The sequence below is a fragment of the Oncorhynchus gorbuscha genome, linkage group LG01, assembly GCF_021184085.1.
Source record: "Oncorhynchus gorbuscha isolate QuinsamMale2020 ecotype Even-year linkage group LG01, OgorEven_v1.0, whole genome shotgun sequence".
In the NCBI taxonomy this organism is placed as follows: domain Eukaryota; kingdom Metazoa; phylum Chordata; class Actinopteri; order Salmoniformes; family Salmonidae; genus Oncorhynchus; species Oncorhynchus gorbuscha.
In genome coordinates, this window is record NC_060173.1 from 91,090,747 (window position 1) to 91,117,278 (window position 26,532).

The 26,532-nt window shown below is 42.2% G+C and overlaps 2 protein-coding genes and 1 long non-coding RNA gene across 4 annotated transcripts in view; 1 reads left to right on the top strand and 2 right to left on the bottom strand.

Annotated features, from left to right (window-relative positions):
* Positions 1 to 16,745, top strand: part of LOC124045783 (nectin-4-like) — a 40,186-nt gene extending 23,441 nt beyond the window's left edge. For both annotated transcript variants that reach the window (XM_046365407.1, XM_046365414.1), the window contains exons 4-10: positions 856 to 1,161; positions 5,238 to 5,340; positions 12,260 to 12,414; positions 14,929 to 15,034; positions 15,158 to 15,200; positions 15,298 to 15,358; positions 16,278 to 16,745. In XM_046365407.1, the coding sequence (XP_046221363.1) occupies positions 856 to 1,161; positions 5,238 to 5,340; positions 12,260 to 12,414; positions 14,929 to 15,034; positions 15,158 to 15,200; positions 15,298 to 15,324 (740 nt within the window). In that variant the 3' untranslated portion in view covers positions 15,325 to 15,358; positions 16,278 to 16,745. The remainder of the gene's footprint in view (positions 1 to 855; positions 1,162 to 5,237; positions 5,341 to 12,259; positions 12,415 to 14,928; positions 15,035 to 15,157; positions 15,201 to 15,297; positions 15,359 to 16,277) is intronic.
* On the bottom strand, positions 7,110 to 11,894 carry LOC124045800. The gene is made up of 2 exons (XR_006840907.1): positions 8,414 to 11,894; positions 7,110 to 8,337 (listed from the first exon to the last, which is right to left on the bottom strand). It is a non-coding gene; the product is annotated as an uncharacterized LOC124045800 (long non-coding RNA).
* A 4,621-nt stretch (positions 16,746 to 21,366) lies between the features above and the next one.
* LOC124045791 (gap junction alpha-8 protein-like) lies at positions 21,367 to 26,061 on the bottom strand. The gene is made up of 3 exons (XM_046365427.1): positions 25,911 to 26,061; positions 24,368 to 25,543; positions 21,367 to 24,020 (listed from the first exon to the last, which is right to left on the bottom strand). The coding sequence occupies exons 2-3, from the start codon at positions 25,526 to 25,528 to the stop codon at positions 23,883 to 23,885; spliced, it is 1,299 nt and encodes a 432-aa protein (XP_046221383.1). The 5' UTR covers positions 25,529 to 25,543; positions 25,911 to 26,061; the 3' UTR covers positions 21,367 to 23,882.
* Between the last annotated feature and the right edge of the window lie 471 nt (positions 26,062 to 26,532).

A 26,532-nucleotide genomic window follows, 5' to 3' on the forward strand; every position in this document is an offset into this window, starting at 1 on the left:
TTCTGGTTAGGGCCAGTTTGTGCTGTTCTGAGAAGGGAGTAGTACACAGCGTTGTAAGAGATCTTCAGTTTCTTGGCAATTTCTTGCATGGAATAGCCTTCATTTCTCAGAAGAAGAATGTGTTACAGGTTTAGTGTTTTTTACTTTTCTGTGGAAATGAAACATGCTTTTTGTTTCTCTGTAGTTTTAGGTTTCCATCCAATTGGCGACAGATTTTAATGTGAATAGTTTAGAATCCCTATAAAATATGAACATTTTCCCACCAGTGGTGTGTTTCCACCAAATTGGCATGTTGCAAATATAAATCAGTGCATGATGATGACAGTGCACACAAAATGTACTTTTACGCTCACATTTTCATGTGTCGAATAAACATCAAAAGTTACATTTGTTTCCATCGCATTTTCAACTCTACTGATAGTTTTGTCAGAAAACTGTTGTGTTAAAATGTACCTACTCTGGTCTTATCATTTGCGCTCTAGCTCGCAGATATTGTGAGGGATGTCTAGAGTGCATGATGAGATTATTATGGATAAGAGTGGGAATATTTGTAAAAGGGCAGACAAGCATCGATTATCATTTCACCAGAATAAGATCCTTGATATTTATTAGAAAGCAGCATCAAGCTCATCACCTTGCACTTTCACCACCCTGTGAAACTTAATATTTCCGGTGCCGGTACCTCACACCAGACGGTGAGTTTAAACAGGATTTGCTGTACAGTAAATGTGTAGATACTTATGATGCTTATTGCAACATGAGCATTTGAATACGTTTCACATGACTGGCTGTGTGTTTTTTTCACTGAAATAGTTCATATTTTCTGTTCTCTATTTGTTTGTTTGCTGGTCATAGTACCTCCAGTGATGAGTGTTACAGTCGATGTCCCTCCTGTCATTGGAGAGAATGAGGTTGTCTTGGCATCCTGTTTGGCTGCTGGTGCCAAGCCACAGGCAGAAGTGAGATGGAACACTGATGCATTCGGCAGTTTGGTGAGGACGGTGACCAACTCCACCCAGCACGCCAACGGCACCACCACGGTTGTCAGCCACCTGCTCGGGGTGCCAACCAGAGCAGCCAATCAGCTGCATGTTCTGTGTGTGGTCAACCAGTCTGCCCTGGCAACAGAGAGGACCCTGGCCTACACAATCAACATCAACTGTAAGTATGAACTCTCTTCCTTCACTGGCTGTGGGCCTAGTAGCATCTCTAACGTGTGTGGGTGTAGGTGGGTGTGGGTGGTAGGCCTCTACTCCACCCATGGAGCCTGTTCTGTGGCTTCTGCCCTGACCACATTTGGCAGGAGGTTAGGAAGTGCAACTCAGTTTCTACCTCTTTTTGTGGGCAGTGTCTTCTCTTGAGAGCCAGGTCTGCCTACGGCTGCCTTTTTCAATAGCAAGGCTATGCTCACTGAGTCTGTACATAGTCCAGGCTTTCGCTAATTTGGGGTCAGTCACAGTGGTCAGGTATTCTGTCACAGTGTACTTCTTGTTTAGGGCCAAATAGCATTCTAGTTTGCTCTGTTATTTTGTTAGTTCTTTCCAATGTGTCAAGTAGTTTTCTTTTAGTTTTCTCATGATTTAATTGTGTTGCTTTTTTGGATTTAGATATTTAGCCGATATCGTCCTGATTCTGCTCTGCAGGCATATTTGGTGTTTTATGCTGTACACTGAAGATATTTTTGCAGGATTCTGCATGCAGATTCTCAATTTGGTGTTTTGTGAATTCTTGGTTGGTGAGCGGACCACAGATCTCACAACCATGAAGGGCAATGGGTTCTACAACTGATTCAAGTATTTTTAGCCAGTTCCTAATTGGGATGTCGAATTTTATGTTCCTTTTAATGGCATAGATAGCCCTTCTTGCCTTGTCTCTCAGATCGTTCACAGCTTTGTGGGAGTTACTTGTGGCGGTAATGTTTAAGCTGAGGTATGTATAGTTTTTTTAGGTGTATGCATAGATTGTGGTGTCTGTATTTGTGGCAACTGGAACATTCTTTTTGTCTTACTGAGATTCGCTGTCAGGGCCCAGGTCTGACAGAATCTGTGCAGAACATATAGGTGATGCTCTAGGCCATCCTTGGTTGTGGACAAAAGCACCAGATCATCAGCAAACAGTAGACATTTATCTTCAGATTCTAGTAGGGTGAGCCCGGGTCCTGCAGACTGTTCTAGTGTCCTCACCAATTCCTTGATATACACAGTGCATTCGGAAGGTATTCAGACCCTGTTACTTTTTCCACATTTTGTTACGTTACAGCCTTATTCTATAATGTATACATTTTTCCCCTAATCAATCTATACACAATACCCCATAATGAAAAAGGAAAAACAGGTTTTTAGAAATGTTTGCAAATATACAAAAATAATTAAATATCACATTTACTTAAGTATTCAGATCCTTTACTCAGTACTTTCTTGAAGTACCTTTGGTATTGATTACAGCTGTTAAGTACTCTTGTATATGATGAAACAACCTTGGCACACGTGTATTTTGGAGTTACTCCCATTCTTCTCTGCAGACCCTCTCAAGCTGTCAGGTTGGACGGGGAAGAGTCACTGCACAGCTATTTTCAGGTGTCTCCAGAGATGTTAGATCGGGTTCAAGTCCGGGCTCTGGCTTGGCCACTCAATGACATTCAGAGACTTGTCCCAAAGCCACTCCTGCGTTGTTTTGGCTGTTTTCTTAGGGTTGTTGTCCTGTAGGAAGGCGAACCTTCGCCCCAATCTGAGGTCCCGAGCGCTCTGGAGCAGGTTTTCATCAAGGATCCCTCTACTTTGCTCCCTTCATCTTTCTTCCGATCCTGACTAGTCATCCCCCATCATAATGCTGCGACCACCATGCTTAACCATAGGGATGGTGCCAGGTTCCTCCAGACTTGATGCTTGACATTCAAGCCAAAGAGTTCAATCTTGGTTTCATCAGACCAGAGAATCTTGTTTCTCATGGTCTGAGAGTCCTTTAGGTGTCTTTTGGAAAACTCCAAGTGGGCTGTCATGTGCCTTTCACTGATGAGTGGCTTCTGTTTGGCCACTCTACCATAAAGGCCTGATTGGTGGAGTGCTGATGGTTGTCCTTCTGGAAGGTTCTAACATCTCCACAGAGGAACTCTAGAGCTCTGTAAGAGTGACCAGCGGGTTCTTGGTCACCTCCCTGACCAAGTCCCTTCTCCCGCAATTGCTCAGTTTGGCTGGGTGGCCAGCTCTACGAAGAGTCTTGGTGGTTTCAAATTCCTTCTATTTAAGAATGATGGAGACCACTGTGTTCTGGCAGACCTTCAATACAGCAGGCATTTTTTTTTGCCCCTCCCCAGATCTGTGCCTCGACACAGTCCTGTCTCGGAGCTCTACGGATAATTCCTTCGACGTCATGGCTTGGTTTTTGCTCTGACTTGCACTGTCAACTGTGGGACCTTATATAGACAGGTATGTGCCTTAACAAATCATGTCCAATCAATTGGATTTACCACAGGTGGACTCCAATCAAGTTGTAGAAACATCTCAAGGATGATCAATGGAACAAGGATGCTCCTGAGCTCAATTTCGAGTCTCATAGCAAAGGGTCTGAATACTTATGTACGGTTGAAATTGGAAGTTTACAACATCATTTGAGGTGTACCTGTGGATGTGGATGTATTTCAAGGCCTACCTTCAAACTCAGTGCCTCTTTGCTTGACATCATGGGAAAATCAAATGAAATCAGCCAAGACCTCAGAAAAATAATTGTAGACCTCCACAAGTCTGGTTCATCCTTGGGAGCAATTTCCAAATGCCTGAAGGTACCACGTTCATCTGTACAAACAATAGTACGCAAGTATAAACACCATTGGACCACGCAGCCGGTATACCGCTCAGGAAGGAGACGTGTTCTGTCTCCTAGAGATGAACATACTTTGGTGAGGAAAGTTCAAATCAATCCCAGAACAACAGCAAAGGACCTTAAATCAAATCAAATCAAATTTTATTTGTCACATACACATGGTTAGCAGATGTTAATGCGAGTGTAGCGAAATGCTTGTGCTTCTAGTTCCGACAATGCAGTGATAACCAACAAGTAATCTAACTAACAATTCCAAAACTACTGTCTTATACACAGTGTAAGGGGATAAGGAACATGTACATAAGGATATATGAATGAGTGATGGTACAGAGCAGCATACAGTAGATGGTATCGAGTACAGTATATACATATGAGATGAGTGTGTAGACAAAGTAAACAAAGTGGCATAGTTAAAGTGGCTAGTGATACATGTGTTACATAAGGATGCAGTCGATGATGTAGAGTACAGTATATACATATGCATATGAGATGAATAATGTAGGGTAAGTAACATTATATAAGGTAGCATTGTTTAAAGTGGCTAGTGATATATTTACATCATTTCCCATCAATTCCCATTATTAAAATGACCTTGTGAAGATGCTGGAGGAAACGGGTACAAAAGTATCTATATCCACAGTAATACGAGGTCTATATCGACATAACCTGAAAGGCCGCTTAGCAAGGAAGAAGCCACTGCTCCAAAACCGCCATTAAAAAGCCAGACTACGGTTTGCAACTGCACATGGGGACAAATATATCGTACTTTTTGGGGTAATGTCCTCTCGTCTGATGAAACAAAATAGAATTGTTTGGCCATAATAACCATCGTAATGTTGGTAAGATAAAGGGGGATGATTGCAAGCCGAAGAACACCATCCCAACCATGAAGCACATGGGTGGCTGCATCATGTCGTGGGGGTGCTTTGTTGCAGGAGGGACTGGTGCACTTCACACAATAGATGGCATCATGAGGGAGAAGTTAAACAATTTAAAGGCAATGCTACCAAATACTAATTGAGTGTATGTAAACGTCTGACCCATTGGGAATGTGATGAAAGAAATCTTTCTCTCTACTATTATTCTGACATTTCACATTCTTAAAATAATGTGGTGATCCTAATTGACCTAAGACAGGGAATCTTTACTAGGATTAAATGTCAGGAATTGTGAAAAACTAAGTTTAAATGTATTTTTCTAAGGTGTATGTAAACTTTCAACTGTAAATAAGGCATCCCTGTCTCCTCCCACGTTCCTGTGGAAAGAAATGTATGTGTTGACAATTTTTAAATGCACACTTGTTTGTGTACATGGGTTTTGTACATGGGTTTTGTAATGTTGTATGTTTTTTCCCCCAACACCACTTTCCATCCATTTGCATAACAGACACTCATGCCTCTCTCTCTCCCTCTCCATAGATCCACCTCGGACAGTGAACATTACTCTTAGTGAGACCTCCCCAGCCACAGTGTTCCTAGGTGTCGCAGACAGCAATCCAAAAGCCATCTACACCTGGACCAGGTAGCCTATGCTTTCACACACCTACAGTGCCTTTAGAAGGTATTCAGAAGCCTTGACTTATTCCACATCTTGTTGTTACAGCATGAATTCAAAATGGATTGAATTGATTTATGTTCTTCTGCACACAATACCCCATAATGATAAAGTGAAAACATGTATTTAGTCATTTGTTTATTAAAAATGAAATGCATAAATATCTTATTTAAGTTTTTCCACCCCTTAGTCAGTACATTAGAATCACCTCGGCAGTAATTACAGCTGTGAGTCTTTCTGGGTTAAGTATCTAAGAGCTTTTCACACATGGATCTTGCAGCATTTGCTCATTATTGTTTATAAATTGTTTAAGCTCAAATTGGTTATGTATCATTGCTGGACAACTATTTTCACATTCTGGCCATAGATTTTCAAGTAGATTTAAGTCAAAATTTTAACTTGGCTTGTCTTCTTGGTAAGTAACTCTAGTGTAGATTTGTCTTGTGTTTGAGGTAATTGTGCTGCTGAAAGATTAATTAATCTCCCAGTGTTTGGTAGAAAGCAGACTGAACCAGGTTTTTACCTCTAGGATTTAGCCTGTGCTTAGCTCCATTCGGTTTATTTTTTATCCAGTCCTTAACGATTACAAGCATACTCATAACATGATGCAGCCACAACTCTGCTCAAAAATACGGAGAGTGGTACTCAGTAATGTGTAGTATATTTGGGGCAAATCCAATAACACTTTGTATACAGGACAAAAAGTGAATTGCTTTGCCACATTTTTTTAGGTATTACTTTAGTGCCTTATTGCAAACAGGATGCATGTTTTGGAATATTTGTATTCTGTATAGACTTCCTTCTTTTCACTCTGTCAATTAGGTTTGTATTGTGGAGTAACTATAATGTTGTTGATCCATCCATCCATCTCCTATCGCAGACATTAAGCTATGTAACTGTTGTAAAGTCCCCATTGTCCTCATGATGAAATCCCTGAGCGGTTTCCTCACTCTCCAGCAACGAAGTTAGGAAGGACACCTGTATTTAAAAATATATATATATATATATATCAATAAATGGTGGGGGGGGGTAGATCAGCTTTAATATTGAAGTTAAATTGAAGCTTCCATCAATATAATTGTCTAAATAATTTTCAATCCCCCATATATATTTTTTTGTTATATGTGTATATACATATATACTGTACATACAGTGTCAGTCAAAAGTTTGGACACATACTCATTCCAGGGTTTTTCTTTATTTTTACTATGTTCTGCATTGTCAAATAAAAGTGAAGACATCAAAACTATGAAAAAACACATATGGAGTTGTGTAGTAACCAAATAAGTGTTAAACAAATCAAAATATATTTTTAGATTTGAGGTTCTTCAAAGTAGCCACCCTTTGCCTTGGTGACAGCTTTGCACACTCTTGCAATGCAATGTTTATTTTTTAATTTCATGCTGTTGGTGGTAAGTGCATTTGATTTAGTGGCCCTAGCGTTGAAAAGGCAAAGTGTTCCCATTTTGAACTATTTCATATGTTTGAAGGTAAAACTCTGCCTACCAAGCAAGTCCAGAGAGCAAATCAATTGCACCTATAGGCGTACCGCTGACCATTCAGATCACTGTGTCTGCAGTTTTCTCACGCCTTAGAGTGTAAAAAGAAGCCTCGAACGCAAAGCAAAATTGATCATGTGAGATTTGAAAACTTTTAAACCCATGACTAGAGAGAGACTTGTTGATAAAAGGATATGTAGAAGGGTGAGCCGGTTAAGGATCGATTCAGACAAGGTGGTAGATTGTACGACAAGCGACAGGTTTATTCAGAGTAAAGATATCTGGTACAGCGTATATACGGGCCCCTCTGTTAGCTCATCAGAGACTAGCAGAAAGGAACCTTGCTAACAGTGAGTACAAGCTTCATATACACAACAGAAAGTAGGTTGATTTCTAGGAGATCGGATCTTCGGATTGGATCAGGCTGGGGTGTAGTCATCCGGCATTGGCTCTGTTGTCTGTCCGTCATCGTAGAATCCTGCCATGCCTGTTCTTGGTCGTCACACCATGTTCAGCTGAAAAGGAGATCTGGTGTGTGCGCTATCTTCAGTCACACAATGTTCGGCTGGGAGGGAGAATATGTGTGTGTGCTAGTTTGTCTCTAAGTCTAGGCTTTCTGCCAATCTGTGGGTGTCTTATCTGGGTGTCCTCGGCAGCTATGTGTGTACTGTATGTGCGTCGTCCCTGTCTTCTGGGGTCAGTGTGTAAGAGCGTATGCGTCCCTGTCCTGTCCTCAAGAGTCCGTGTGTAATGTGTGTGCGTCCCCATCTTCAGTGGAGTTGTGGCCGAACTACCGGCTAGCACCTGTGGCTAGGAGTATCCTGTTGTGTCAGTGTTCTGGATGATCTAAGTGAGTGTGTGTGTGCGAGATATCCTGTATGGGGCCCAACCTGTTTTACTATGAAAATACGTTGTCCCAGCTATAGTAGTGTAATGTCACCTACATAAGAATTAGCAGTCCTCTACAAATCCCTCTCTTCACGTCTCCCCAGAGACGTGACACAACCTAACTAGATTCTGATACAAAAGAAAACTTTTCCCAAAGGGGCTATGAAATAAGGCACGGTATTAAACAGAAATAGATATATGTATTACCATCATGTTCTCCATTCAATCCCACTATGTACTAAGTTGGCTACCAGCCACCTAGGAACTTACAACCCTCATTTAACAGAGCGGAGAACAGCTCAAAATAAAAATAAAATGATTGTCCACATAAGCCAACTTTTTCCAGCAGGAAAAAGTTGTGATTCCCTCTCTTCACATCTCCTAAGAGATGTGATATAGTCCAGGTACATTACTCCAAACAAAAACGAAAATATAATCCAAAAAGGAAAAATAGCCTAAACTAAGTAAGTCTATACGGAAATGGCCCACAAAGACCGCAATGCCCCCTCTTCCCATCCCAGATGGGACACGACATACAATGGAGAAGCTTAATCAATATAAGCAACTGGATCCCCCTCTTCCTACTCGGGCCTTAGATATAACTCTAGTAGTGAGTGAGCGAAATACATGGAATGCAGCAGCAGCCGCACAACACTAAAATGGCTGCAAAAACTGAAAGATGGGTCTCATGCTCCATACCGTTATCTCCCACCTGGCTCCTGTTATCTAACAAAAGACCGCTTGTTCTCGCAACACCCCGCTCTGAATGTTCCCTCCCTTCTAACTCATTTGAACAGTTAGTCTTCATGCTACTCTGTATTTTTCCATCATGAGAAAGTCCCATGGCCCTGATACTTTTAACAATGTTTCAAATCAGCTAGGTAGCATAACACATACATACATCCACACAAGGCAACAGCAGATAATATTCAATCTTATATATGGTAATGGCTATAATGTAAAATAACCCCAAGGGTGTGAACACAAATTCAACAATGAATCATATAACAGTTACAAAGTTTAAACTACCTTCATGTCAAAAGAGAACAGCTCATTCATAAACAGAACAAAAGAAAATTGTGTGAAATTTAAGTCCCCCTAGGGTGTCACTCATTATCCTTTATTTCAGCAGTCATAGCATTTCATGAAAATAATAAAAAGTTTATTATTAATAACAAGTGATATATGCCTTTGTTGTATGCTTTTGTTTCCCCCTTTTGTCACCCACAAGGGTGTCACTTATCAAAAACAGGATAAAACTTTATTGTTATTGACATGTAAGATGTAGGATAAAACTTTATTCATGGAAAACAGAGTAAAGAATTATTAGAAACCATCTGGCCCTCTCAGCTACTCCTATCCTGTACCAGGTGGGCTCCTTGCCACCCAGGGACTCCAAACCTTCACAACAGGGAGAACAAACATACTGGAAAGAAAACCTATCATAAAAATGTATAACAAGGAACTGTGGTGGTGTAAAATCATTCTACTACCTCACCCAGCATACCATGTGTCATCCTCAGTCAGTCCCATCCTCCCTGAAGCCTTCATCACATCTGTAACAGACTTCTTAAAACACAGTATGATGCAAGCAGCACATCACATCAATAACAAATAATACAAGAATTAGGGTCAGAAATCCAGTAACCATCATACCAGTGTACTTACCAAACCAGGCCAAGAGAACAGACTCCTCCACCCCCTCTGTGGACCTCATCTTAGCAGATAGTGCATCAAGCCCGCCTTAGATATACCACCATCTGGACTGGTATTATTAGGAATATACGTGCAACATTGTTTACCGAACATCTTGCAGACGTCCCCCTGACTGGCAAGAAGCATATCCAAGGCAAGTCTATTCTGTCTGGAAACCCCAAATGTGGCCTCAAGCTGTTCAGACATACCAGTGAGTGCATCACGGGAGTAATTCACCAAACGCTGTTGATTATAGTAGATATAATTAATCCAAGCAGTCTGTCTAGCATCCACCATGGCTGGACCCATAATAGTTAGTAAGTGCCAGAGTCCATCATTCCTACCCAAGGCCTGAAACTCATGATGTCAACTACATCCTCTGTCCATGGAGCACTACGTCTATGTCTCCCATGGGATGGAATGTTTTCAGGTCCCCTGGATACAGAACCCAACAGCTGTTCAGCAGTAACATCAACAATGGTCAGTGGAATTATCAAACTGGTCAGACCACACGTACCTTGCCATTCTCCTCTAAGAATGGGTCTCAGCACTCTTTTGGCTCCACACATCCACAAGTGTAATTAATGGTTATGTTACTACTGCAATCAGCTTCAGGCAATCTCCCATAATCAATGCCATTACCTGTACCCGTGATGCAACTGTAATTGCCCCCATATGCCTCAAGACCCCAAGAGGCCCGATGAGGAGGTACTGCAGGAAACACAAGGCTCAAAGAGGAACAGAGGGTTGAATTGGGCTTAACCTGGTAAAAACTTCTCAGAATACACAACCACCCCTCTCCTTCTCCTACAGCAAATGGGTGTGTAGCCAGAACAGGTCTAGCATGACTACAAATAATGCAGTTCTTTCTTCTCAGGGTTTTCTTAACCTCATACTAAATTTGTATAACTCCAATGTGCAGAACTTTAGTTTTTCACAACAGGTGTCTGCTTACCCTTTTTAGTTGACCGGTCAGGATTTGTGAGACACACCGTCCGATGACAGTACTGGCCAATCGGCTGGCACACCAATGTCCAGCGATGTCTTTTTACCAGATCACGTCGGGGTCACCATTTGTCATGTATTGTATGTTTTAGTAAATATATCAAACATATCTAAAACCCAAAACAGGGCACGCGGCAGTAATACAAAACTGGTTACCTATTAATGTTTACACACGGGACACACAGCTCCTCCGTGGAATAAAATGATTTAATTTACCTCCTTGACCGTACACAACGCGTCAACAGGACACACGGGGCACACAGCTCCACCGTGGAAATGTATTTTTTTTTTAATACAGGGCACACAGCTCTTCCGTATTCTCTAATTATTCGACACGGGTACACAACTCTTCCGTGGAAAAAAATAAAATCTATCCCCTACTGTATTATAGACAGACCGGCCGCTACCGGGTTTAATGGATAGATTTAATACCACATATTTTTACTTCACTATCGTTAACTTGTCATTCGTGTATATAAATTTAGTCAAGAATTCATACTCACTCGGTCATACTGATCAAAATTTGGATAGACTATACGACAATATGCAAAGTTTGATTTAACAGGTTTTGCTTACCTTGTTTAAGGTCGACCCTTGTGATCAGTTTCCCGAGTTGAGCAGAATTGTTGTCCTCCCCCCGAATGTCTTCACCTGTCCTCCGGGAACCGTCCCTTCACCAACTCGCCCCCCACACCCACATCAACCACTCTGGACTGGGTCGTTAGTTAACCATCCTCTGCTACCATTTTTGTTGATAATGGGATATGTAGATAGGGCGAGTCGGTCAAGGATCGATTCGGACAAGGTGGTCAATTATATGACAAGCGACAGTTTATTCAGAGTAAAGATATCTGGTACAACGTATACGGGCTCATTCATTTGGCTCACAAGTAACCAGCAGAAAGAAGCCCCGATAACAGATTGCAAGCATGTTATGTACAGTACAGAAAGTAGGTTGAGTCTGGAAGTCACGGTCTTTTGGTTGGCCACAGTTGAGGTGTTGTCTTCTTGGATTGGTCCTGTTGAGCCGTCCGTCGTTCCTCCGGGTCTCGTCGGGCTGTTCTCAGTCACACAATGTTCGGCTAGGAAGGGAGATTATGTGTGTGTGCTAGTTTGTCTCTAAGTCTAGGCTTTCTGCCAATCTGTGGGTGTCTTATCTGGGTGTCCTCGGCAGCTATGTGTGTACTGTATGTGCGTCGTCCCTGTCTTCTGGGGTCAGTGTGTAAGAGCGTATGCGTCCCTGTCCTGTCCTCAAGAGTCCGTGTGTAATGTGTGTGCGTCCCTATCTTCAGGGGAGTTGTGGCCGAACTGCCGGCTAGCACCTGTGGCTAGGAGTATCCTGTTGTGACAGTGTTCTGGATGATTTAAGTGAGTGTGTGTGTGAGAGATATCCTGTATGGGGCCCAACCTGTTTTACTATGAAAATAAGTTGTCCCAGCTATAGTAGTGTAATGTCACCTACATAAGAATTAGCAGTCCTCTACAAGTTTAATGATACCAAAGACACGACACCCCCTTACTAGCTCTGTGTTTACTGATAGCTACTTTATTGAGGAAAAATGTGCTTACCTTGACTGTGATATGTGATTGTCCCACCTAGCTATTTTAGGATGAATACATTTAAGTTGCTCTGGATAAGAGCGTCTGCTAAATGGCTAAAATGTGAATGTCACCAGTGAAAACAAAGGCTTTTTACTAGCTAAAACACAATGAAGGCTGCTTACCAGCCTATGCTTGTCTGCTGTCTTTTTCAGCAGGGTCAGGCCTTCTCCTCACCCTCTCTCTCTCTCTCCCCCCAGAGTGGGCCAGCCATGGCCTCAGTCTGCAGTGAGAGCAGAAGGAAGCACACTGCACCTCATCAGCCTCAGCTCTGAGCTGAATGGCCTCTACAGCTGTGAGGCCTCCAATCCTTACGGAAGAGCGACTGGCTCTCAATATGTGCATGTCACCTCCTGTAAGAACACCTGAGAGAGAAGAAATAAAAAATACACACACACACATGCAGGCACACACACACAATTCATGATGGTTGCTTTACTGGCTGCTTATACTTGAATTGTTATATTAGGGACAATTATGTGAAATGTTATGTAGCATGTATGTATACCAAAGTTGAGCAAGATGCTCACTTATATTTCACTGCGTGTGTGAGTATCAGACGTATGGCCTCAAATCTTTTTCTACAGGGAGATTTAAAAACTGAGACAGTCATGATTTTGGCTGTTATGGTGAACGTATTACCGGCACAACGGCGGTCACGAGTCATGATGGCAGTCAAATTCCATGTGACCGTTTATTCACGGTTGTTAGGCTTCTCCAAGCGCTGATGCTGCTGATGGACATTATTAGCCTACCAAACTTGCTAACTGCCTGGTACTCATCACTATTGTCCCTCAAAATCACTCAAACATCAATGCAATTGTAATTAAAAAATCGAATCAAACACTTCATGAGAGCCCTTGAGCTCATGTTGCAAGACATTTCTATTGGCTATGCAATTGCGTGAGAAAACAGTGATGGCCTGTATTAAAAAGAGGATCCCATCAGCTTTCTATAGGCTAGACCTACTATATTTCTTTATGTATAAACATTCCTAATATTAAGCACATTGCGTATCTTTACTACAGGAGTATAGCCTACCTGGCTGGCATGAAAATGAATCACTGGAAAAGCGCCCTCCATTCGCATTCACTATTTAAGTGCATAGATTACCTGTTTTTCTCCCCCTGCCCCTGTTTCGATACAGGTGCATGATAATGGTCCATTCTAAATCAAAACCAATTTCATAGATTCTTTAGTATATGTAAAGATGAGATTAAATCAAGAATTGTCTGATGGGTGACAATATTAGCCTATCATTTGTGAATGATTCCCAGCTTGGGTGCAGTAAGACACTCATTTTGTGACATTTTCAAATCATAGTTGCACACCTCATGTAGCCTAGCCCATAGGCCTATATGTTTTACATTTAAGTCATTTAGCAGACGCTCTTATCCAGAGCGACTTACAAATTGATAAGGTTTGTATCACAACTAAAGTGGCAAAATAACTTCTTAAAATTAAACACAATCTGCTTTACAACTGGTGTAGAGACTAACTGGCACACATATTTTCACCTTAAAAATGCACCTTATAATTTGTTTTATTTTTTTATTTTACCTAAATTTACCTAGGCAAGTCAGTTAAGAACAAATTCTTATTTTCAATGACGGCCTAGGAACAGTCGGTTAACTGCCTGTTCAGGGGCAGAACGACAGATTTGTACCTTGTCAGCTCAGGGATTTGAACTTGCAACCTTTTGGTTACTAGTCCAACACCCTAACCAGTAGGCTACCCTACCGCCCTGTAGCACTCACTTCCGTCATCATGAAGTGCTTTGAGAGACTAGTCAAGGACCAAATCACCTCCACCCTACCTGACACCCTAGACCCACTCCAATTTGCTTACCGCCCAAATAAGTCCACAGACGATGCAATCTCAACCACACTGCACACTGCCCTAACCCATCTGGACAAGAGGACAGTTTTATTGCTTCTTCAATCAGAACAACCGTTGTCAGCTGTGCTAACATAATTAGAAAAGGGTTTTCTAATTAGCAATTAGCTTTTTAAAATGATAAACTTGGATTAGCCACAACAACGTGCCATTGGAACACAGGAGTGAGGGTTGCTGATAATGGGCCCCTGTACGCCTATGTCAATATTCCATAAAAAATCAGCCGTTTCTGGCTACAATAGTCATTTACAACATTAACAATGTCTATACTGTATTCCTGATCAATTTGATGTTATTTTAATGGATAAAAAATAAGGACACTTTTAAGTGACTCCAAACTTTTGAACGGTAGTGAATATACTGTATTTTATACCATCTACTGCACCTTGCCATTGCCTCTAGGCCATCGCTCATCCCTATACTTATATGTACATATTCTCATTCACCCCTTTAGATTTGTTGTTGGGGAACTGTTAGATTACTTGTTAGATATTACTGCACACTTGGAACTAGATGCGCAAGCATTTTGCTACACTCACATTAAAATCTGCTAACAATGTGTATGTGACCAATAACATTTGATTTGATTGTTGTGACGGTATAAGCTATATTACATGGATTTATTAGACTTTTTCAAATGCTGCTGTTCCAAAGGTCTGCATCAGTAGCTTGTAGGCCATGCCCTGGAAACCAGGAGATGCTAAACATGTTAATGCCAATTAACGTCAATTATCGTGAGACCGGCAGTTATTTGCTTGACAATCACAGGCTAAAGAAATTTCATGACCGCCACAGCCCTAGTCATGGTATACACTTTTAGCTTATTACATATGTACACATATAACCTTCTAGCATTATCTCTTTGCTTACTGGAAAGTGTTTGCATTAGCGCTACGATGATTGCTAGGGCATGTATTGTAGTTGTAAATGCAGGCTGTTTGTATTAACTGTATCCTCCCCCCTCTCCTCACAGATACCTCTGCTGCCTGTTGGGTTCTACTTGTCATTATATTTCTGATTGTTGCTGCTGCTGCTGCTGGACTCGTATGGTACCGGTGGAAAAATGGAGAATGTCTTTGGTAACGTCAGCTTCTCAAAATCAAGTACTAAATTTTGCATAGTGAAAAATGTATTTATATTGAATTATCATACATTGATTTTGCTTTCAAATCCATGTTCTCTTTTTCTGGATAATACCCCAGGAGTTCATTCATGGGCGATCACCAGTTCGAGGCACAATCACAGGTATGTGACTATGTTACAGGCCACCATTGTTGTGTGACTAACCTTTCTCAGCCACTTTTTGCTCTGTAACAATTCTGTTAAAATGTCTAATGACAAGGTTGAGGAAGAGGAAGCTGAGATGTAAACCAAGAGGGCATATAAGGAAGAAGTATCATAAGGTAGGGTACATATCCTTTTATTCTTTCTTTTTGAAAACACATTTGAAATATTATTCCCCCTAAAAAAATGTATAGGTATATTGTGTTAGCTTGAAGAAGTCGCCAGACAGGCTGAGAGCAAATGCCAGTCTTAGACGTGTAGTCTCGGCCCTAATTTATGTGTTCTCTGTCACTTGGAGCTGCATTGCAAATGGTCCAGGAACACAAGGAAAGGACAATTCCCAAGGACTAGTCAGCCCTTCCCCTTTTGAAGGTCCAACATGTATCTCTGTTACAGTATCCAGAGGACTGACTATTGAATGTGTGATAGAATAATTCCATAGTATCTATCTAAAACTTCTTCACTGAGGATAACTTTCATGTTATCTATGTGGCTGTATGTTCTCTTGTGGTAACTTGTATCTGTACAGGGTTAACTTTTCATTTTTTTATTTATTTAACTAGGCAAGTCAGTTAAGAACAAATTCTTATTTTCAATGACTGCCTAGGAACAGTGGTCTGGTACAGTGAACCCACTGTTCCTAGGCCATCATTGAAAATAAGAATTTGTTCTTAACTGATTTGCCTAGTTAAAGGGGGCAGAATGACAGATTTGTACCTTGTCAGCTCGGGAATTTGAACTTCAAACCTTCTGGTTACTAGTCCAATGCTTTAACCACTAGGCTACCCTGCCGCCCCATGCATAGAGTTGTGTGGTCCTCTCAGAAATTCTGTCTTATTTACATTGGTCTCAGATTGGTCTTAGATGCTGTGACACCCTATTGAAATTGGTCACTGGAGGTCAGGTTACACTGTAAACTTGGTATTGTTTGATTGGTCGGTGGTTTTGGGTTGACAAGGTTACACCTTCAGATGTTATAAATGTTCTCTCTTATCCTGTTGATGAGGGAAGGTTGTATGATCAATTCTCATTTCCTAGGCTTCAAGGCATCTCCATGTTAGCATCACCTACTGGTATGGCTACTGCTCAGCATACGACCGCAAGGCACTTCAGAGGGTAGTGCGTACGGACCAATACATCACTGGGCCCAAGCTTTCTCCCATTCAGGACTGATATACCAGACGGTGTCAGAGGAAGGCCCTAAAAATTCTAAGACTCCATCCATCCCAGACATAGTATGTTCTCTCTGCTACCGCACGGCAAGCTGTACCAGACCACAAGTATAGGTCCAGAAGACTCCTTAACAGCTTCTATACAAATCCATAAGACTGTTGAACAGTTAATCAAATGTCTACCCAGACTATTTTGTATTGACCACCCCCTCCTTTTTTTACACTTCAACAAGTTACTGAGTAAAGGGTCTGAATACTTATGTAAATGTGATATTTCAGATTGTTTTTAATACATTTGCAAAAACATTATAAACGCCTGTTTTTGCTTTTTCAACATGGTATTGTGTGTAAATTGATATATATATATATATATATTGTATGTGTGTGTGTGTGTATAAAAAAAATATGTATGTGTGTGTATATATATTTTTATGTGTATATACAGTGCCTTGCGAAAGTATTCGGCCCCTTGAACTTTGCGACCTTTTGCCACATTTCAGGCTTCAAACATAAAGATATAAAACTGTATTTATTTGTGAAGAATCAACAACAAGTGGGACACAATCATGAAGTGGAACGACATTTATTGGATATTTCAAACTTTTTTAACAAATCAAAAACTGAAAAATTGGGCGTGCAAAATTACTCAGCCCCTTTACTTTCAGTGCAGCAAACTCTCTCCAGAAGTTCAGTGAGGATCTCTGAATGATCCAATGTTGACCTAAATGACTAATGATGATAAATACAATCCACCTGTGTGTAATCAAGTCTCCGTATAAATGCACCTGCACTGTGATAGTCTCAGAGGTCCGTTAAAAGTGCAGAGAGCATCATGAAGAACAAGGAACACAATCAGAACAACCGTTGTCAGGCAGGTCCGAGATACTGTTGTGAAGAAGTTTAAAGCCGGATTTGGATACAAAAAGATTTCCCAAGCTTTAAACATCCCAAGGAGCACTGTGCAAGCGATAATATTGAAATTGAAGGAGTATCAGACCACTGCAAATATACCAAGACCTGGCCTTTATTGGATATTTTAAACTTTTTTAACAAATCAAAAACTGAAAAATTGGGCGTGCAAAATTATTCAGCCCCCTTAAGTTAACACTTTGTAGCGCCACCTTTTGCTGCGATTACAGCTGTAAGTCGCTTGGGGTATGTCTCTATCAGTTTTGCACATTGAGAGACTGAATTTTTTTCCCATTCCTCCTTGCAAAACAGCTCGAGCTTAGTGAGGTTGGATGGAGAGCATTTGTGAACAGCAGTTTTCAGTTCTTTCCACAAATTTTCCATTGAATTCAGGTCTGGACTTTGACTTGGCCATTCTAACACCTGGATATGTTTATTTTTGCATGATTCTGTAACGACGTTCGTCTGTTGAAGAAAGAGAATCGGACCGAAATGCAGCGTGTTGGTTACTCATGACTAATGAAAGAAATGCGGTACATGAAATAACTGATACTAAAGACAAAAAACAACAAAACGGAACGTGAAACTATTACAGCCTAACTGGTGCCCACAACACAGAGACAGGAACAATCACCCACGAAATACAAAGCGAAACTAAGGCTGCCTAAATACGGTTCCCAATCCAAGACAACGAGAATCACCTGACTCTGATTAGGAATCGCCTCAGGCAGCCAAACCTACACCACACCCATAATCAGCCGCGATCCCAAATAATACAAACCCCAATACGAAAACAACATATAAACCCATGTCACACCCTGGCCTACCCAAACATATCACAAAAACACAAAATACAATGACCAAGGCGTGACACATTCCATTTGTAGATTTTGCTTTATGTTTTGGATCATTGTCTTGTTGGAAGACAAATCTCCGTCCCAGTCTCAGGTCTTTTGCAGACTCCATCAGGTTTTCTTCCAGAATGGTCCTGTATTTGGCTCCATCCATCTTCCCATCAATTTTAACCATCTTCCCTGTCCCTGCTGAAGAAAAGCAGGCCCAAACCATGATGCTGCCACCACCATGTTTGACAGTGGGGATGGTGTGTTCAGGGTGATGAGCTGTGTTGCTTTTACACCAAACATAACGTTTTGCATTGTTGCCAAAAAGTTCAATTTTAGTTTCATCTGACCAGAGCACCTTCTTCCACATGTTTGGTGTGTCTCCCAGGTGGCTTGTGGCAAACTTTAAATGACACTTTTTATGGATATCTTTAAGAAATGGCTTTCTTCTTGCCACTCTTCCATAAAGGCCAGATTTGTGCAATATACGACTGATTGTTGTCCTATGGACAGAGTCTCCCACCTCAGCTGTAGATCTCTGCAGTTCATCCAGAGTGATCATGGGCCTCTTGGCTGCATCTCTGATCAGTCTTCTCCTTGTATGAGCTGAAAGTTTAGAGGGACGGCCAGGTCTTAGTAGATTTGCAGTGGTCTGATACTCCTTCCATTTCAATATTATCGCTTGCACAGTGCTCCTTGGGATGTTTAAAGCTTGGGAAATCTTTTTGTATCCAAATCCGGCTTTAAACTTCTTCACAACAGTATCTCGGACCTGCCTGGTGTGTTCCTTGTTCTTCATGATGCTCTCTGCACTTTTAACGGACCTCTGAGACTATCACAGTGCAGGTGCATTTATACGGAGACTTGATTACACACAGGTGGATTATATTTATCATCATTAGTCATTTAGGTCAACATTGGATCATTCAGAGATCCTCACTGAACTTCTGGAGAGAGTTTGCTGCACTGAAAGTAAAGGGGCTGAGTAATTTTGCACGCCCAATTTTTCAGTTTTTGATTTGTTTAAAAAGTTTGAAATATCCAATAAATGTCGTTCCACTTCATGATTGTGTCCCACTTGTTGTTGATTCTTCACAAAAAAATACAGTTTTATATCTTTATGTTTGAAGCCTGAAATGTGGCAAAAGGTCGCAAAGTTCAAGGGGGCCGAATATTTTCGCAAGGCACTGTATATGTGTGTTGGGGGGGGGGGTGTATGTATACAGTGGGTCAAAAAAGTATTTAGTCAGCCACCAATTGTGCAAGTTCACTCACTTAAAAAGATGAGAGAGGCCTGTCATTTTCATCATAGGTACACTTCAACTATGACAGGCAGAATGAGAAAAAAAATCCAGAAAATCACATTGTAGGATTTTTTTATGAATTTATTTGCAAATTATGGTGGAAAATAAGTATTTGGTCAATAACAAAAGTTTATCTCAATACTTTGTTATATACCCTTTGTTGGCAATGACAGAGGTCAAATGTTTTCTGTATGTCTTCACATGGTTTTCACACACTGTTGCTGGTATTTTGGCCCATTCCTCCATGCAGATCTCCTCTAGAGCAGTGATGTTTTGGGGCTGTTGCTAGGCAACACGGACTTTCAACTCCCTCCAAAGATTTTCTATGGGGTTGAGATCTGGAGACTGGCTAGGCCACTCCAGGACCTTGAAATGCTTCTTACGAAGCCACACCTTCGTTGCCTGGGCGGTGTGTTTGGAATCATTGTCATGCTGAAAGACCCAGGCACGTTTCATCTTCAATGCCCTTGCTGATGGAAGGAGGTTTTCACTCAAAATCTCACGATACATGGCCCCATTCATTCTTTCCTTTACACGGATCAGTTGTCCTTTTCCCTTTGCAGAAAAACAGCCCCAAAGCATGATGTTTCCACCCCCATGCTTCACAGTAGGTATGGTGTACTTTGGATGCAACTCAGCATTCTTTGTCCTCCAAACACGACGAGTTGAGTTTTTACCAAAAAGTTATATTTTGATTTCATCTGACCATATGACATTCTCCCAATCTTCTTCTGGATCATCCAAATGCTCTCTAGCAAACTTCAGACGGGCCTGGACATGTGCTGGCTTAAGGAGGGGGACACGTCTGGCACTGCAGGATTTGAGTCCCTGGCGGCGTAGTGTGTTACTGATGGTAAGCTTTGTTACTTTGGTCCCAGCTCTCTGCAGGTCATTCACTAGGTCCCCCCGTGTGGTTCTGGGATTTTTGATCACCGTTCTTGTGATAATTTTGACCCCATGGGGTGAGATCTTGCGTGGAGCCCCAGATCGAGGGAGATTATCAGTGGTCTTGTATGTCTTCCATTTCCTAATAATTGCTCCCACAGTCTATTTCTTCAAACCAAGTTGCTTACCTATTGCAGATTCAGTCTTCCCAGCCTGGTGCAGGTCTACAATTTTGTTTCTGGTGTCCTTTGACAGCTCTTTGGTCTTGGCCATAGTGGAGTTTGGAGTGTGACTGTTTGAGGTTGTGGACAGGTGTCTTTTATACTAATAACAAGTTCAAACAGGTGCCATTAACACAGGTAACGAGTGGAGGACAGAGGAGACTCTTAAAGAAGACGTTACAGGTCTGTGAGAGCCAGAAATCTTGCTTGTTTGTAGGTGACCAAATACTTATTTTCCACCATAATTTGCAAATAAATTCATTAAAAATCCTACAATGTGATTTTCTGGATTTTCTTTCTCATTTTGTCTGTCATAGTTGAAGTGTACCTATGATGAAAACTACAGGCCTCTCTCGTCTTTTTAAGTGGGAGAACTTGCACAATTGGTGGCTTGACTAAATACTTTTTTTGCCCCACTGTATATTGACTCTTACAAAGTAACGTGTATATTGAACCTGAGACCTGGAGTGAGTTTGCTCTATACATGTCAGTGGTCAGTCACTTTTTATATATTCATCAATCTCTTGTACTGATGTATCAAAGTAACCTGATAACCAGTAGTTAGCAGTCGGCAGGGCTTATTGCTTAGTATTAGAAAAGCTGTTTCAAACGTAAATGACTGAGTCACTACCTTTGCCAACAGGGGGCAGTAAATACTCACTAACACTTGATACACGGTTAACCATGTACATTCAGAATTCTCTGGTAAGTAATGTACTGTGGCAATAGGCTTCAAAGCATCAGATGTCAGCAAAATGTTTGTGTGAGTGTGTTTGTATAGTGTGTGTGGGGGGGTGAGAGAGTAGTTTGAAGAGAAACACTGACGCAACACTTCTTGCCCACGTGTGACCTTTTATTGCCTTGGTTCACTGTCCAAAAGATCATACAGCCACACAACTAGGAGGACTAGAAGTTAGTAAAAAGTAATCTTTTCTTTCCAAAGATTAGTCAAATGTTCTTACAAACGATTAAGCAATGGGAACTGTTTGAAACACAAAACACACATGTACCAGTTATATGAATTTACCACACATGAGAACCAGAACACATTTTGGAATATATTTCAGTGTTGAAATGTGCTAAACTATTCTGCATTTGTGAAAAGCCTGTTGTCTCATTCACAATGTTGTCAAAGCATTGGCTTATGGGAAGCAAATGAGTGGCGAGGGGTCACAAAGGGGTCAAAGCTGCCTTTCTGTCAGAGTTTGTCTAGAGCCGTTTGATCATACCCCCAAAGCCAACACTGGAAGTGTGTGTGCGTGTGCATGCAGACGTGTATGCATGTGTGAGTGCGTGCTTGTGCTTGTGGCTTTTCTGCACCATTTGATCTGTGCGACTGGATAAACCCACTGCTGCATTGACCAATGCTTTGCTTTAAGGCACAGTACAGTTATTTGCAGACCAACTTTACATTTCCCTAACAAATTAAGGGGGTGTTTGCATGTACAAAGGATTATTTGAAAGCTAAGGGAAAAAACATTGAATTTAAGACATGACATTCACATAGTTCCCAGAGCAATGGAAGTGCTTTAACCTTTACAAAGACATCTGAGAATTTACATTTACAGATAAAGCACATACAATTATACATTGGAAAGCAAAATAGCCAAGCAATCTAAATAAAGCAGAGAGAGCAAGAGAGAAAAAATATAGAAATATTAAATTAAATACACATGTCATAATTTAAGGCATCCCTTTCAAGGGGAATTGTTTTTTTTTTTTTTTTATTTAAAAAGTACTTGTAAGAGAGAATTCTGCTCTCTAACAACTTTTTAAACATATAACAATAAAAACATCTCTGGGACAGCGATAAGAAAGGTCAAAGTTCTGCAAAGCAAGTCTTTGGTAATTATGGAAATAATGATTTACATTTTGATAAGCACTTAATTTTCCCTACCAAATCAGTGACTTGAGCAGCATTATGATGTTTCTTGACTGTTTTCTAGTAATTTAGCTAGACAAAATATCATAACTTACTGTCTCAACATTGTTTGCTATTAGACATCAGATAGGATGATAGTTTATGTACAATGAGATTCACCATTTATTGTTTTTCTTTCAAAATGTTGTAAACAAGTATTTCATATTTGATTTGTACAGGGGCAAGGAACATCAAGGGCAGATAAAATCAAGTAAAACTATTTTTCCCCCACAACAATGTCAAGGAAGCTTGTTTTTCATATGTGAGAGTGGTTTCTTTTATTGTCTGTGGCTCCACAATACTTTGTGCTGATCGTGCGTGATCTTTATCGCTCTGAAGCCTGTTTGTACAGCACGAAAAGAGAGGATTTGGCCTGAGGTTGTTACTATGGTCCAGTCTGTGATCGGGCAAAACCAGCACTCCTCTCTTTCACAAAAAGACATCATTATAACAGTTCACACTTCTGCATTGTATAGGCAACGGAATATATCAGCAATCCAAAAGATGAGCTGTAGAATCACATTGAAAAGAGACATTCAACATGTGGTATTTTTGGGGTTTGTTTTTCTCCACTACCCAGCTTTTTGGCTGTACAACGCTGCATATAAACATGAAAGTGGAGAGATATGTTCTTGTACATAGATGCAAATCTCCCTTCAATTGAAAGAAATGTAAATCTAAGCATAATTGAGTTGATATGAGGGTTATATTGGCCTTGCACAGAGTTCTCTGTTCTCTAGGAAATGTGTGCCAAAATGATGCTATTTTTTATCCCAAAAAATGACTATCAACTTAGTGTTGAAGAGTCAGTCATAAGTTTGTAAATTTTGTTCCATGATTTTTCTGTGCAAGGACTTGGTGTAGAAGAGCCCTTCCACCTGCAACATGTTTGCAGCTACATAATTGCAGTCTGTCACCGACTGTATGGGAATGAAAGTGCTTGCCTGCCTACAGTAATGTTACTGCCTTGCAGACAGGAATATATGCTCAATCTCTTCCCCTACCCATTCAACCCCACCAGAATATGTAAACATTAGTGAACTTTCATTGGTTATTGTTAAAGTAAAAATATTTTCCCCTTTCTGCATGTTTGCCCTTTCTACATTTTTTACATAAGAACACGCTTAATGAAAAAAAATCTATCCCTCTTGTTACCCACTACTTTTTATAATATTCACTTATCTCACAAACAAGCTCAGATCTTCCTTTGCCTTGTTGAATGATGTTGTCCACATCATAAGGGTAATGTGTAACTTGTTATTGAATCTATCCCTGTTGGATTTACATGTGTTTCCCTTGGTTAAGCCCTGCTGTTTTAAGTGTGTGTTGTCTAGAGTTAGGTGTATGTTCTCCTGTGTTCGGTGTTCGTGTGTGTTTTCTCTCACAGGTTCATACGGTGAGATCGTCTGACCTGGCCCTGCTGCTGGCTTTGCTCAATCTGCTCAGTGGTCTGGTGTCTTCTATCGTATCCGTCACCTCCATCTCCGCCTCGGTTGGAGGTCCCCCTTCCCCGTCCACCACCACCGCCTCCTCCAGCACCACAACTTCCTTCACCGCATCATCCTGCTCCACATCCTCTTCCACCACAACCTCATCCACCACAACCTCCTCCTCCACCACCTCCTTCTCCCTCTCCTCTTCATCCTCCTCCCTCTGCTCTTCTTCTTTCTCTTCCTCCCTTTCCACCACACCATCCACCACATCCTCCTCCACCACAACCTCCTCCACCACCTCCTTCTCCCTCTCCCCTTCATCCTCCTCCATCCGCTCTTCTTTTTCTCTTCCTCCCTTTCCACCACACCATCCACCACATCCTTCTCCACCACCACCTCCACCACTCCATCAACCACAACCTCTTCCACCACTCCATCCACCACATCCTGCTCCACCACCTCCTCCACTACTTCCTCCTCTTCTTTGTCCTCCTCCACCACCTCCTGCTGCTCCTGCTCCTCCTCTTGGTGTAGTGGTAGTGTGTCCTCCCCTATCTCGGTGGTCTGGGCATAGGAGGGCAGGGTCTCATTGTACACCTTAGAAATGTCCTCCGTGTGCCTCAGTTCTTCCGCCTTCTCCTCCATGCACTGGAAGGGTGGGGCCAGGGGGGTTAACCTCCCTGCCTCCATGCACGTCTCTGCCAGGGGATAGAGGTGGGTCACGGACGGGGCTTTCTCCTCCTCCAGCAGCCTGTAGCCTTTGGCCCTCTGGATGGAAGGCACGGCCAGGGGAGGCAGGCTCTTGAGGATCCCCCTTGGGGGGGGCATGGGGCTCAGGCCTTCACCCTGGGCTTGCCCTGAGGTTGGCTTCCAGAAGACGAAGCGGATCTTCTTCAAGCCCAGATGGCTGATCTCCACAAAGTTGAGGAAGAGCGAGACGCAAGCCACGGCCAACATGAAAATGATGAAGACTGTCTTCTCTGTTGGCCGGGACACGAAGCAGTCTACGGTGTTGGGGCAGGGCCAGCGGCTGCACTTGTACAGCGGCAGGATGCGGAAGCCGTACAGAAAGTACTGGCCCACTACGAAACCCACTTCGAACAGCGTCTTGAAGATGATGTGGCAGATGTAGGTCCTCAGCAGGGTGCCCTCCAGCCTGAACTTCTTGCTGCCCTTGGTGCTGGTCTCCTTGGTGGTGCGCACGCTGCCCTGGTCAGGCGCTAGTGGCAGCCGCTCCTCACTCAGCTCCTGTTGGCGACTCAGCTCGGCCTCCTCGCGCTCCTTGCGTTTCTCCTCCATGTGGACGTGGTGCACGGCATGGCCTACGTACACCAGAGATGGCGTGGACACAAAGATGATCTGCAGAACCCACAGGCGGATGTGGGAGATGGGGAACGCCTCGTCGTAACACACATTCTCGCAACCGGGCTGCTGCGTGTTGCAAACATAGTCTGACTGCTCGTCGCCCCACACAAACTCTGCCGCCGTACCCAGGATGAGAATGCGGAAGATGAAGAGGACCGTGAGCCACACCCGGCCGATCACCGTTGAGTGCTCATTCACTTCCTCTAAAATATTACCCAGAAAGCTCCAGTCACCCATGATCGGTCCGTAGCGCTGTAGATAGAATGAAGTGGTGGACGCAGGGGGATAGAGAGGGTGGAGGAAATAGAGAGACAGAGAGAGGATTTAAAAACAGCCCCGTGGAAAATAGCGGAACTTCCAAAATTCCTGTCCCTCACCACACGGTTATTGCAATGTCTTTGTTCAGCTAAAAAGCTGTTGCATGACAAAATCTGAATAATGGCGAAAGAAGAGCGATCTGTCGAGTTAAAGTCCCTCTGCACAGCCTATCACTAAAGCACCGTTCCACTAGTCACCAAATCAACCCTCCATGAAAACTAGCAATAACACATTCATAACCCACATATTTACATCTGTAAGGTATGATATTTGGTTTAATGTTAACAAATAGTTAACTTGCCACAGATGCGGCTCCGGCGAAGTTGCAGTGTCCTGTCCTGTTCTCTTGGCACCCGGCGGGGAAAAGTAGACTTCTGCCCTCTTTCCCACCTAAAGCCCTGTCCTTGTTGCCCCACTGAGCAGATGTGAATGAATCGGCTCTGAGGGTTGGTTTTTAGTTTGCTGCAATATTTAAGCTTGGAGCCAGACAGCCTTTATTCGCCGGGCGATGCGTGGTGACGGAGGAGACAATAGGATCAACAGACCCAGAATGGGATGTATGGGAGCAGGCCTGAGGCTCCCAAAGCAACATGGACACCACAGAGCCAGGGCACCGAGTACATCCCCTCTGCAGCTCTCCTCAATACAGCCCTACACACACACGCACACACACACACACACACACAGACCGAACCACAGCAGCTGACTGGCGACTGTCCTACTATCGGCCTGCAGAGACCGAGTCAGGCTTTAACACTATGAGAAGTGGGGGGATGGGGGTGAATTTCCTCGTGGACCTGCACTTGGTTTTTGGTTGTTGTCATTTCATCCATGGTCATATTGTCATTGCTATTAATTGTGAATGGTAGCTTAATTTTATATTCTTCTACGGAGAGAAAGTATTTTCTGTAGATGTACTTTTT

Coding starts and splice junctions, on each gene's coding strand:
- LOC124045791 (XM_046365427.1), bottom strand. CDS start 25,528: ATGGGTGACTGGAGCTTTCTGGGTAATATTTTAGAGGAAGTGAATGAG. Junction 24,021..24,367: donor AGGTGGTGGAGCAGGATGTG/GTGGATGGAGTG, acceptor GTGCTGGAGGAG/GCGGTGGTGGTGGACGGGGA.